This window comes from Aethalodelphis obliquidens, unplaced genomic scaffold (assembly GCF_003676395.1).
Source record: "Aethalodelphis obliquidens isolate GAN/ISIS:26980383/991018 unplaced genomic scaffold, ASM367639v1 scaffold4, whole genome shotgun sequence".
Lineage (NCBI taxonomy): Eukaryota > Metazoa > Chordata > Mammalia > Artiodactyla > Delphinidae > Aethalodelphis > Aethalodelphis obliquidens.
Window position 1 is genome coordinate 75838347 of NW_020837948.1, and position 14109 is coordinate 75852455.

The window sequence follows — 14109 nt, forward strand, 5'->3', positions numbered from 1 at the left end:
ATTATCACTATCCTTTTTCCTAGTCTGAGGAAGCTATAACTTAGATGTTGAGGAGCAAACTCCTCCACGTTTTGTAAATAAAAAATCATTTTATTTTGTAAATACAAGTTTGAGTTTTTTAGAAAAGTTAACTTATTTCCCAGTGGGGAAAGTAACCTTGCGAGTGTGCCAAGGGAGTTGTTAAATAATTCACTGTTAATGTTTTCAGCGGCTACACTAACAGAAGGCGATACGGGTTCTGAAGTCCGTGGCGTTCCCAACGGTTTGTTTCTGTGTCTGGAGGAGTGACTACAGCATAATGACAGACGTAATCTTTACTCAGAGATGATTCCACCCACTCAGGACTCTGGAGCACCTACGCACCTTGGAACGCACTGAACCGGTCTTCTCTCCACAGTTTCCCAAATCCTGCACCTTTGCCTCCAGCCCACTTGTTTTGGGATGCTGTCAAGAGAAAATGCTAGATCTTAGCTTTACTTGGGAGTAGCTAATCCAGGCATGGGCCTCATTTGAAGGTGACTTACTGCTCTCCCTACCCCCATCTTGTCACCCAAGTTCTAACACACACCCGCGGTACTCAGAAGCGTTGACTTGGCTATATTAACCTTTTATTTTCATCACATGCAAAATTACAGAGGAGAAAATAAGGAAACATGGTTGTCACCTTGCCCTGTATCAGAATGAGGGATTGCACGCCACCTCAAATATTCTAAAAACAGCTCCTTTAGAAAAAGAAAATTAATGTGTTTTTTCATCCCCTGATGGAACGGAAATTTGTTATACCTTGAAATCAAGTTTTTTTCCAGACTGTATAGTATTTTCTGCCGTCTTGTTGAAGTTTTTTTTCTCCTTTATTTTCATGCTTACCTTTTGAAGTTTCTTAGGGAAAACCACAGTAAAATGTAAGTAATCATATTAATTTCAAATTGAGTATTCCATTTCTCTTTCTCTGGATTAGACTTTTTTTTTCTGTAGCCCTGTCTTAACAGACTGTAACCAATCTGTGACTTGCTCTTGACAGCACTTCTTTTCTGCACTTTCATCAGATGAGGCAGCAAAGAAGGTGCGATTACTCTGAAGGTTATTGCTTTTGAAATAATATCCTTTCGTTCTTCCTCAGGTGAGTCTAGACGGAGATTTATCAATGCTGGTATAGAGGCTACTGGGTCAGAGTTTATCTAGGGTAGAGATCCATTCTTTCCTTGGGGATGATTACTCATCTTTCATTCCAAGCTATGCGTTCTGTCCCATGGGTTGTTTTTTTTTTTTTTTTGCGGTACGCGGGCCTCTCACTGCTGTGGCCTCTCCCATTGCGGAGCACAGGCTCCGGACGCGCAGGCTCAGCGGCCATGGCTCACAGGCCCAGCCGCTCCACGGCACGTGGGATCTTCCCGGACCGGGGCACGAACCCGTGTCCCCTGCATCGGCAGGCGGACTCTCAATCACTGTGCCACCAGGGAAGCCCCTGTCCTCTGGGTTTTTAAAATGGGTTCTTGCCAATAGAGCATCTATATACGGAAAGAATATGAACTAATCATTTAAAATTTATAACCATTTCCTACAGCATGACCCAAAGAAGTTTCATTATGCTTTTAAATATCTCTTTTTATTCGACTCCCTCTAATGAGAGTAAAGAAGCCCGTTCCCGAGAACATTACTGTTAGAATGAATTTGGAGTTTGAGCAATAGATGTGCTGCTTGGTTTGAGGTCAGATGTTCAGGGATAAGGCAGTATTTGTAAGGATTAGAGGTTAGGGAGAAGGAGGAAATACGGCTAGTGAGAAAAAAATTACACAAAATAAGTTGAGGGTTTTCAAGGGTAATAATTTTGGCAATCCCAGTAACAGTACTTGTACATTTTGGGAGTGTGAAAAGGATTGGAAAGTAGGTTTTTAGTAACTGAAGAATAAATACGTCTCCCCCCTTTAAAAGGTCAAGCTGTTTTTAAGATTAAGCTCTTAAAAAGAGCTCTAATGACAAATGCTGGGTCTCTTTCTTTTAAGGCCCCGGGGAAACCCACTTGTTAAAACTGACTATTTCTTAAGAGTATTGCTCTGTACCAGTTAGGGTTAGTCGGTTGAGAGAGACACACAGTCTTTAAACAAGTTAGAGGTTTATCTCTCTTTCATGTACACGGTTTGGAGGAGGCAGGTATGGCAGCTCCACTGCCCTTTGAGTCTCCAGGTTTGCTCATCCTTGGGCTTCACTTCCCGTGTCCACTGTTCTCGGGGCTCCTCCCAATCTAAGGCCCCTGCTGGGGCTACATGAAATCTCAATTGCAGAAGAAGAAGTAGGAAAGGCAGAAGAGTAAAAGGGTCCTTCTTAGAGTCAGTTCACTTTACGCATCCTTCACTTTATGCATCTCATTACAGAGAACTGAGTCACGCGACAGTCCCCAGCTCCAGGGATGGCGGGGAAATAGACTCTTGTTCCAGGTGACATAAAATAAGATAGTTATCTTTCACTTGGGGAAAATAAGCTTTCCAGATTACTGGGAGAGCTGTTAAATAATTCATTTTGTACAAAAGTAAAAATCAGGGTAATTTCCAAAGGTGGAAGGGAGAATAAACGTTGGGCAAGGTAGTGAGTATTCTGTCATTCAGCTCTGAGGAGGCCAGTGGCATTGCCCTGGGGTGTTTCCAATAGTGTATTTTATGCAGAATAAAGAAACCCAATAGTGCCATGGTGGTATGATACCTTAATAATAGAAATGATCCCCAATATTAAATCGTCAGCCATTCATGTGAACAGTAGCACCTGGAACTTTTTGTAAGTTTAGAGTTTAAGAACTTTACACAACAAATTATCTCATGAGTTTGGTTTTTCCATTGCTGTAATTTTTAATTTTGCATGTCCATGCAATGTAGCCTTGGCTTTCAATATTTTCCTTACCAGTTCCTTTAATCATACAGAATTAGTTTCTTATGGCCATCTGAAGAGGCTGGATCATTTTGCAGAATCAGTCTGATACGAGTTTTTGGCCTTCTCTTCCGAAGGAACATCTCTTTGGAAGCCTTTTTGGCTACCATGGGAATCGGGGATCTTGTGTCTCTGTTTCCTTGGTGCAGCGGATACAACCATGATTGCCAGATTTGGGCATTATAAACTCCACAGAGAAGCTTTTGCTTGCCGGCAGTAAACCATAATAACAGTGTTGGACTGTATAAAGCTAGAGTTGTTTTGACTACATACCGATTTAATGTGCTAAAAATATTCCTCCAGTTAAAGAAAAGGCAATAAATCAATACTCGTGTTTGGTATACATGGTATTGTGAGTGGAAATGAGCTTTAGGAGTCTGAACTTGATTTGGGTATGAGAAGTTGTGAACTCTAATTTGAGTGCTGTCATTGATATTCTGAGACCAAGGACCTTAGGCTTCTCTTTAAATTCAGTCCATTCAAAACTTTTAGTATATAACCAAGAGCTTTTACTTTTTTTTTATTTTAACAAAGGTTAGTTTTCTGTAAGCATTGTAGACATTTATGATCTAGTAAGAATTGAACTAAAAAAAAATAGGTGCTTATAAAACTACTTCTAGCAGTCAAAGAATTAATCATTGAAAATTAGATATTAGAGCAGGATTTAAAGAAATGTAATCAAATGATTACAATAAATCACATTCCTTAAATTATGCTGTTGAATTAGAGATTGAAGTATCTGCTTTATAGTCCCATGATAAAGCACGATGCTACATACTTTATTATCTCTGTTTTATTTGAGCTGGCCTAGAAAAAGCAGAAGGAAAAAATTTCAGCCACTTGCTCGTAAAGCAGGTGTCAAAAGACAACAGATTCTCTTTAGAGAGAGAAGCCAGACAAGAGGGGAGAAGTCATTTCTATGGAACAAACATTTAGTTGTAATCTCTTATTTTAATCTTGTAGAGAATGTCTGAATGTATCCAGATCTCATTTGCTGTCTGTAGAATTGGCATTTACACGGTAAGCAATGTATATTTTTTCGGTGCCAAATGTCATGAAAGTATAAATGAAGAACTGCGTGCTGGAGAGTGTATGGAGCTATGGGAATTGTCCTCCACTGCTGGTGAGAGTGTAAATTTATACAGCCACTTCGGAAAATAATAAAGTTGAGTACCAGAATGTTCTATGACCCGCGCAAATCTACTCCTAGGTGTGTACTTCAGAGAAATTGTTGCGTAATTATAAGAAGACCTGTGCAGGGAAAGTTCCAGCAGAAGTATTCATAAAAGGAAAATATTAGAAATAATGCAAATGTCCATCAGTAATAGATTGGATTGTGGCATTTTAGTTAATTTCATAGGATACCATACAGCAGCAAACATTATAAACTAAAAGTAATATATGAACTACAGCTATAATACACAGTGGTTACATTTTACAAATATAATGTTGATTAAAAAACAAATCACAGGAAAATACATGCAGTATGATTTGATTTCTACAAAGTTTGAAAACGGCAACACTAAGCAATACATTGTTTTAAGGTTACATAAATAGATAAATTATAAAGAAATGTAAAAATTCGGATGTCGTTACCACTAGGGCAGCAGTCCTCTACGGGGGTGGGGGTGGGGGGTGACGATTTTGCCCTCCAGGGGCTATGTGGCAATGGCTGGAGACGTTTTTTGGTTGCTTCTCCCGAGGGTGGTGGTGGCATGCTACTGGCATCCACTGGGCGGAGGCCAGGGGTGTTGCTAAACATCCAGCAATACACTGGGTAAGCACTTAGTAGTTATCTGGCCCAGAATGTCAGCAGTGCTGAGGCTGAGAAATTCTGCTCTAGGAAAGTGGAGGCGAGGAAAAGGCTTTAAAAGTTTTAGTGATGTTCTGCTTCTTAACTTGAATGGTGGGCACATGGTGCTGGCTTTATAGTTATTCTTTAAACAGCATATTTGCTTCATATACTTTTTTGTATGTATGATATACTTCACAACACAAAAATATAGAAAATGTTAGTGTATTTTGGAATTTTTTTTTTTATATGAGTCTGTCAGTTGACTCCAGTGCCGTGAGCCAGCCCATTTCGTAATTCAGAAATATAGGGATGTGTTTATGTAGATGACCATTAAAGAACTTTTCTAATGTAAAGACTCAGTGACAAAGTATCTTGACTTTTTCCCTTTGAAGGCCTAGGGAGGGGATTCTGAGAGTGAACAGGAAATGGAATGATGTTTACTTTTGAAGACCAAATTATTTTCTGTGGAAGGGTTTAAAAAGACTTAAGGTGATTTTGTTTCTCATTCACCTTGCACAGAGGAGTGTGAATATGTGTGCACAAGAAGTTTAGGGAAATTGTTTAGAATGAATGAAGCAAGAGCTCTGAGTAAAAGATATGACCACAGATTGCCTAGCTGTGCTTATCCTTGTACCTTCCACAGCGTCTGGCACACGGTAGGTGCTCAGTAGCTATCTGTTCAGTTATATTGGTGTGAGCACCGTTTTCAGTTTTGCCTTAGTTTGAACTTAGAAAAAGCACATTTTCTTTATGCCTTTTCTCACTTGTGTTAGCTGCTTGTCTCAGCTGAGTATCTTTTTATGTATTTTATGTTTTCCCTCAAGATGCTGGATTTTGTGTATATTTGCCATCTCAAAACAAAATTGGGTGACATTTATCCCCAGTTAGATGAATAGATTACTTGGGGCTAGACATGTTTTCTGTTGTTTATCTGAAGTTACTTTGTTAGTATTTTTGTTGTTGTTGATGGGGGGGGGGTCCTTGAACAAAGCTGCCTGTTTGAGGAGTCCCATGATGTGCAGGAAAGGCCCAACTCCAGGACCTCTTGAGTGCCCGGGCACTGGCTGGCAGCAGCCCAGCAGAAGTACCGCCTCAGCACGAATGCCTGCAGCTGTGGCCGCTCGAGGCTGTCAGCCGGCTGTGCTTCTCTAGACGGGAGATCTGAGTGTGGGCACCGCAGGAAGTCAACACAACAGTGTATTTACCACTAGAGCCTGAGAACACCGGGACTGTTGATGTCAGGAATGGTGCTTGGTCATCCTCGATTACCTAGCACTTAGCCTGGGCCTGGGACCATGCAGGTGCTCATCTCTGTTTATTTAGTGAAGAAGCTCTTGCTGTGGACTAATTCTAAGGTAGATAAAAATTGTCCTTAAAGGAGAGTGCTGTGGAGAGATTTGTGCTCCTACCCAGAATTCACGTGTCGAAGCCCTAACCCGCAGTGTGATGGTGTTTGGAGATGGGGCCTTTGGGAGGAAATTAGGTTTAGATACAGTCGTGAGGGGGTGGGGTCCTTGTGAGGGGATTAGCCCGTAGAAGAGACATCAGAGAGTTTGCTCTCTCTTTCCCTGTGCTGTGAATCAGGAAGGCAGCCTTCCATAAGCCAGGGAAAGAGCTCTTACCAGAACCCGACTGTGCTGGCACTCTGATCTCGGACTTCTAACTCTAAGACTGTAAGAAATGTCTGTCGTTTAAGCCACCCATTCTTTCATAATTTGTTACAGCAGCCCAAGCAGACTAAAACAGGGAGGGGAAAAAAAAATCTTGTGAATTGTAAATAAAGAACATAAACAAACATGAAAAACTTAGAAGTACCTGTTGAAAAGAAATGCTAAGTTTTAAGTAAAACAAAGTAGAGGAGGAAACTAAAGATTATGGGTGAATGTCTGAGACGATGGTGATAGGTAGTTGACATAACTTTTATTTCTATATGCCTCTAACGTTGCTAAAAAGCAGATTAAGCACTTAATTAAGGAGAGAAAAGCCGTACTTCTTACATATTTGGGATCCGTAATCTGAAATGAGCCAAGACCAAAATGGAATGTATACAGGACAGACACGCTGAAAACTTCCAACGTATAAAAGTAAATGTGTTGGGCTTCCCCGGTGGCACAGTGGTTAAGAATCCGCCTGCCAATGCAAGGGACACGGATTCGAGCCCTGGTCTGGGAAGATTCCACATGCCGCGGAGCAACTAAGCCCGTGTGTGCGCCACAACTCCTGAGCCTGCACTGTAGAGCCCACGAGCCACAACTACTGAGTCTGCGTGCCTTAACTGCTGAAGCCTGCACACCTAGAGCCCATGCTCCACAACAAGAGAAACCACCACAATGAGAAGCCTGCGCACTGCAACGAAGAGTAGCCCCTGCTCGCCACCAACTAGAGAAAAGCCTGCTCGCAGCAACGAAGACCCAACACAGCCAAAAATAAATAAAATAATTTATTTTTTAAAGAAAGTAAATGTGTTGTATGCAGGTGAGTGCATACTGAACCTTATATACTAAACAGTTTAATGAAAACCATTACTCAGAGAAAACAAAGGCTGTCCTTTGCATGGCATCCACTTTTCTCTCCAGTGTTTGGAGTGGACAGAGCTTTCTCTAGACATCGAAAGGAAATGATGCTTGTTTAGAGTGCCTTAACTCAGGAAGCTGAAGAAAACAAATCCTACCTCAGTTTTCTAGGCAGGGATCTTAAGGCGTGGGTAGAGAAACTTACGCACTATCAGTGATGGAGTGATAGCCGCTCCCAAACCCAAATGCTAGGACAAATTGAAACAGAGCAAAACAGAAGAAGGTCTTTAGATGAAGAATCTGTTCTGAGGAGATAACTTCCTTTCCTGTGCCCTGTAGCACAGGACAGAGTGTGTTCTCTCAAATGTGATATCCTGACGTCTTACAAAGAGGTAATTTAGTTTTTGAAACAAAAGAAGACCTGTTATGAGAATCTAGACTATTTTGGGTATTAAACAACATTCACTGGGTTCTGGTCAGGAAGAAGAAGGGGAAGTAAGTCCAGGCCAAGAGTTTACATCACAATTGTGGGTCTATGGTTTTTTTTGAAATTCGAGCAATGGCAACAGGCCATACTTGAGAAAGTGATCTTGAAATGAACCTTTGGCAGTCAAGTGTGGATTAACTCCGGGCTAGAGGGCATGCTAGGGCATAGTTTAGGACTCCCCTTTGGAATGTCGGGGTAAATACCCTCAAAGGGACTTGCAGTTGTTCCCAGACGTCTCTGAGTTGGGAACTGTTATTGTTATCAGAGCCAGAGCACCGTGGTGGACAACCAGCTGGTGGTGGCTTGAAGTGGGGTGAGGATTGGAGTGGTCATTTGGGCATCTAGCCACCTTCCTTGTTGGAGTGCGAACCCCTTTGGTCAAAACTGAAAGCTCGGGGCTTCCCTGGTGGCGCAGTGGTTGAGAGTCCGCCTGCCGATGCAGGGGACACGGGTTCCTACCCTGGTCCGGGAAGATCCCACATGCCGCAGAGCGGCTGGGCCTGTGAGCCATGGCCGCTGAGCCTGTGCGTCCGGAGCCTGTGCTCCGCAACGATAGAGGCCACAACAGTGAGAGGCCCGCGTACCACAAAAACAACAACAACAACAACAACAACAAAAAAAAAACTGAAAGCTCGGAGGCCAAGATGAATGAAGCCGGCCCAGTTAATCTTGCCTCCTCCAGGATGGTACTGTTTGAAGCACACGGACCCTATGGGCTGATTGTTCCCTCTCCGTACCCAACCCCTGCGTGAACTAAAACTCAATCTAGTGATGAATGAGATTTGAACTAAATAATAGCAGTAAAATATTGTGTGTGGCTAGTGATTTTGGTTAATAATAAGAGCTTTAAAAACTCTTTAAATTCTTCTTTTGACTTTGCAGAAAGTATCAAATGCTGTTTTACTAGCAGAGAAAACATACATCATTTACAACAATAACAGCATTTGTGAAAATGGCATGTAGATTCATCCTGAGATACAGATGCATTCAGTAGTGGGTAGTGATTATCCTTTTACAGAGCTGTAACATTTGCTTGTACCTGACGCACAATGCTCATATTCAACTTCTGTGACTTTATTTTTAAGGAGGGGGCAGGGAGGGCTACCTATTAGAATAAATCGCACAACAGTTGCATATCATTATTAATAATACTATTAGTAATATTGTATATTATTAAAACTGATTTTAATCTAGCTCTTTAAGTCTGAACAAATCCTGCCCTAAACTTTGAGTTTTTACAACATATAGTGCCACTTGTAAGGACACTGTATTTGTTTCCTTTTTGCTGCTGAGACAAATTACCACAAATTTAGTAGCTTAAAGCAACATGTATTTATTCTCTTATCATTCTGAAGGTCAGAAGTCTGAAGTGGGTCTCACTGGGCTAAAACCAAGATGTTGGCAGGGCTGCACTCTTTCTGGAGGCTCTAGAGGACAATCTGATCCTTACCTTTGGTGGCCGCCTGTATTCCTTTGCTCTTGGCCCCCTTCTAGCAGTGGCATCACTTCAGCTTCTCCATTTGCCACATCTCTGTTTCTGTCATCACATCTTCTCTAACATGTCTAATAATCCTCTCTCTCTCTTTATAAGGACCCTAGTAATTAAATTGGGCACACCTGGATAATCCAGGCCAACCTTCCCATTCCCATCTCAAGATGCTTAATCACACCTGTGACGCCCCCTTTTTGCCACGTAAGGTAACATAGTCATGGGTTTTGAGGATTAGGACGTGAACATCTCATGGAGGAGGGGAAGGGAAGCAGCATGCTGTGTACCACAGGCACCAAAGAAGAAAGTATAGAGGACTCAGTAAAATCTGTCATCATTCCTGGAGAGAAAGGAAATCAGGGTAGGCAATCCTGATGCCGGGTTTAGGATGTTACTGTCAGTAAAACACCAAGGTTAAACACGTGTCAGACAGACTGGCAGTCCCGCGTATGGGCTCTGCAAGTCTTTGCTCTGGGAACAAACTAAAGGGCAGCTTTAATACATGACCATGCGGAGAGGAGTGGTGTTGACTGTCCCTGTTTTCTGTGTTCCTTGAAGGCTCCAGATTAAATATTTATTGTAAATTGTGTGGGATGCTGAGATGTCTGCAGTCCTAATAAAGAAATGAAAAGCTCCAAGACAAAGGGAGGCACACGTTAATTGAAATTCAGCATTATTGGAGACCTTAATGGAACGGAAATGAATTAAGTTATTGGTTTGGCTGTTTTAGTGAAGATCAAAATAACAGAGGTTTAAACAGTTAAGTTTCTATTTCATATCAGATTCTAAGCTGGTAGTCAGTTTGGAATCTAGCCCTTTGCTTCATGAGTCCTTTAGGGACTCAGGCTCCTTCTAGCATGTTCTTCCATTGCCTGGTTTATTCTGCTCCTGTGCAGGTTGAAGACAGCTCACCACTCCCGTGTCTGTTAGGTTTTTGGGAAAGAGGAATGGAGGCCAAGCAGTTCCCTTTATGGGTGTGACATGGAAGTTCTACACACTTCCCCTCACCTCCCAAGTCCCGGAAATTGAGTCACATGACTGTGTCACTGCAGGAGAGGCTTAGAAATGGGGGCTCTGGTGAGGAGCTAAGACTCTGGGCGTTCTATTCCTAATGGGGAGAAGAGAATGGACATTGGGGGACAATTTGCTATCTTGTGAGGAAATAAGCTAAGGCAAATTGATCTGCACTTCAGCTTCACACAGGGCAGTATACCCTGAGGAAGGTGTGGAGGAGAGTCAGCATTGCTGGTAGCCATTGCCAGTGCACACGCTGAATGAGCACCTAGTGGGGCAACAAGAGTGATTTTGTGTTTGTGACAAGTCCGCCTTCTGGTTGGATGGATAACTGAGGCTTTACGGGCCAAGATCAAATCTAGTATTTTATTTACACATATCAGCATATTATATGTACTTTTGTGCACAGACACGTGGTTAGTGCACATTTGTATTTTGACAATTTTATTTTGAAGGGTGTAAGTGGAAGGTTATATGCTTTATAATCTAGGAGGTGAGAGTTGATGATTGCTTGCTTTCTTTAATAAACAAAATAATGTGCTCAAGTAGAGCAAGAATATCTGGCTAATGTTGCTAACTTTCCTGGCAGGGGGATTTAAAGTTTGAGGTTTAATGAACTTGTTGAGAGCCACAAATATCCATCAACTCTCTGTTTATACAGTAAGAGAGTTACACCATGAAATGTGTGAGATTGACAGGAATGCCATGCTTTTTTTTTTTTCTTTTAAATCATCTTTTGAAATTGGAGCCTATATGAGAACAAGATAAAATCTGTTTGGTTTAGGTGTTTTATTCTGGGGAATGTAGAATGTATCCTTTCCTCTCACCATCAAGGCTTGTCTGCTGCAGACCTTTGTGACTCCAGCACAGCTCCACTCGGGTGGCCCTTCACGCTGAGTCTGACCCGACTGACCCCACTCTCTTCCCACCCCAAACCCGCTCATGGCCCATGCTTCCTTTCTCCGTGACTGGCGCGACAGCGCACCCAGCGGCCATGCCAGGAACTGAACTCAGTCCTCAGCTCTCCCCGGCCTCATCATCTTATCGGTCCCCAGGTTTGGACCTCTCCCATCCTAGTCATCTCTCTTTGCTGCTATTACCCAGGTTCTAGCACCACTATTTTTTGCCTGGAAAACCCTAACAAGCTCCTCCTAGCTGGTCATCCCTTTCCAATGTTGCCCCCTCCCAATCCACTTCTACCTTCTGTAATCAGCATAACTGTGAAATGCATTTCTGCTTATGCTGTAAATGTCTCAGTAGCCTCCCATGGCTCTTAAGTTAAAGCCCAGAATCCTTAACAAAGTTCCTAAGGTGCCCTGCGTGGGCTGGCCCTGCCTGTCCATTTAGCCTTCTCTCTCTATCTCCTCTTCCACCTCCAGCATTGTATATTCCAGGCATACTCATCTATCTTCAGCTCTTGGTCTGTCCTCTTTTCTACTTCCAGCACTTTGTACGTGCTGTCCTCTCATCCTGGAATGGTGAGCTGACACCTCTTCTGGGAAGCCCTCCATGACTTCCAATACCTGGATTAAATGCTCTTTCTAAGGTGTCCCTGTCTTTGCACTCTAGAGTCTTTCACCAGCCAAAGTACCTGTATTTCACAGTCTTAGAATTTCCTGTTAATTTTCCTCTAACTGTAAGCTCACCGAGGGCAGTGACTCTGTCATTCTGTTTCTCCCTTTACCCCCAGCATCTGATGGCTCTTTACCATCAACATCATTATTTATCACCACTGACATTTACTGAACACTTACTAAGTGTGCTAAGGCCTTTATAGGTGAAATCATTTAATTCTCTACAATCTTGTGAAGAAGGCGCTATTATTATCCTCATTTGATAGAGAGACAACAGGGGCATAGTATGCTTAAATGTCTTTTCCGCATGGTGGAGACGGGATTTGGAGCCAGAATTTGAGTGGATTTATGCTGAATTCTAAACCCTTACCCAACACACTTTACTACACTCCAGGCAGTAGATGTTCAATATGACTTTGTTGAATTTAGAGTAGTTTCTTAATATTTTCTTTTCTTTTTTTTTTTTTTTTTTATTCAAAGACATTTCTGAAAGGGCCAGGCCAGTTATTTTGCAGAACGTCTTTCAGTTTAGACCTGTGTAACTGTTCCATCATGATTAGACTCATGTTAAAAGTTTTGGCAGGAATATTATGGAGGTGACATCGTATCCTCATTGCATCTCATTAGGGGTACATGATGCCAATTTATCTTATCATTGGTGGTTGATATATTTTTTAAAATTTATAATTAACCTAAATCTGGGGCTGATATTTTCTAGCTTTACCCAGAATTCACAGACTACACCCTACTTAGAGGCTATAGTATCCTTTATGCATTTACGACATCATCTATATTATATCTTTTCATTATAACTTTGTACCGTATTTTGAGGTCAGGCAAGGGACTACCTAAATTCAATACAGCTTGCTGAAGTTTCAGAAATTTTTTTTTTTTTTTGACTTGGGATATTTTGATCTAGATGAAACCTTAGAGAGCATTTTCCTTCATTTGGGTTACAGTGTTAATAAACAATATAGTCTATTCCAGGTTGTTCTCTTGGTTAGGCTATTGTGCAGCTGAAAGCAGAGTTAAGAGTTCAGCTTTCAGGGTGTGCTAGCTGCCTTCACTTTCAAGGCTTACTGGTATGAAATAGTGGCTATAACTGCAAGTCTATTATCACGAGTGGAGAAGAAATTCTAATTATGTATTCTTTGTTAACTTTATTTATGAAGTATAATATTTCTCATTTCTTGACTGTAGATATCCTGATTTAAAAGGCAACACAAAAAAGAGGCAGTAGAAAATTGACTAGTTACATGGGGATCATTCTTTACAAAGGCCTTTTGGAAGGCTTCATTTGGTTATTATCAATTGTAGCTGTGTGGTTAGGTGGAGGGGCTCTGTTCTTGATAAACGTGTAGAATCATTTAACTTAGGAACTTAAAATGTTTAATATTTCCCAATATAAATGACATGGTGGTCCTTAACAAAAGTGTGTCTGGTTGATGGAAATTTCCACCCTAGGAAATGCGTATTTTTATGTTGTCTCTTTTCACAGATGGTTGACTTTGTTTTCTTTTTTGTTTGTTTAAAGTTTTTTCTGTTTTTCTTCTTCTTCTTTTTTTAATATTTATTTATTTATTTGTCTGTGCTGGGTCTTAGTTGCGGCAGGTGGGATCTTAGTTCCAGCATGTGGGATCTAGTTCCCTGACCAGGGATGGAACCTGGGCCCACTGCACTGGGAGCACAGAGTCTTAACCACTGGACCACCAGGGAAGTCCTGACTTTGTTTTCCTAACAAATGTTCTGTGTTTAGTCCTTAGGACTAGTACTTTTGTCTTGATAGGGAAAATAACTTGTTTTTGTCAAGGCTTAAAAATTATTTTAGAATGCAGTCACTATCAAGGATATGGTTTACTTACATCCATAATTTGGGAACACAATTGTGTTTTAGATTTTAAGCAGAGCAAGTAGATTAATATTATGTATATAGAGAATATAATTGACCCTGGTGATCATTTGGTCTTTGCTTTGTAGAACTCAAATTTATTTAAACATTGACTTAGAATATTATACAAAGTGAATCTGAATAAGAGGCTTTATGCTTATTGTATATTGAAAAATCAGTCTATGTCCTCCGTATTCCTTTGAGTTTAGCTAGGGCTCTGGCATGTAGTTGGTGCTCAATAACTATGTATGGACCAAATAGGTATATGGTTCTTTGGGTTGGGGAGAAGAGAGAGCTTTGCCCAGACTCCAGGAGGCTCGGGCAGCTCCGGCTATAGCACCAATCACACATTTCACAGATTGTGCACTCTGACTTGGAAGGTCCATGAAGGCAGGGAGTCTTACTTGTTTCGTTCACTGTTGTACCTCCA

General features: G+C 41.5%; 1 protein-coding gene across 3 annotated transcripts in view; it reads left to right on the forward strand.

The window, feature by feature from the left end:
• ARL15 (ARF like GTPase 15) overlaps positions 1 to 14109 on the forward strand; it is a 419297-nt gene that overhangs the window by 30126 nt on the left and 375062 nt on the right. Inside the window, exons 2-3 of one of the 3 annotated variants that reach the window (XM_027101126.1) lie at positions 209 to 902; positions 3883 to 3939. The exons of 1 other annotated variant lie outside the window; for it this stretch is intronic. In XM_027101126.1, coding sequence (XP_026956927.1) covers positions 3886 to 3939 — 54 coding nt within the window. In that variant the 5' untranslated portion in view covers positions 209 to 902; positions 3883 to 3885. The remainder of the gene's footprint in view (positions 1 to 208; positions 903 to 3882; positions 3940 to 14109) is intronic. One more of the 3 variants, XM_027101125.1, reaches the window with a different exon arrangement.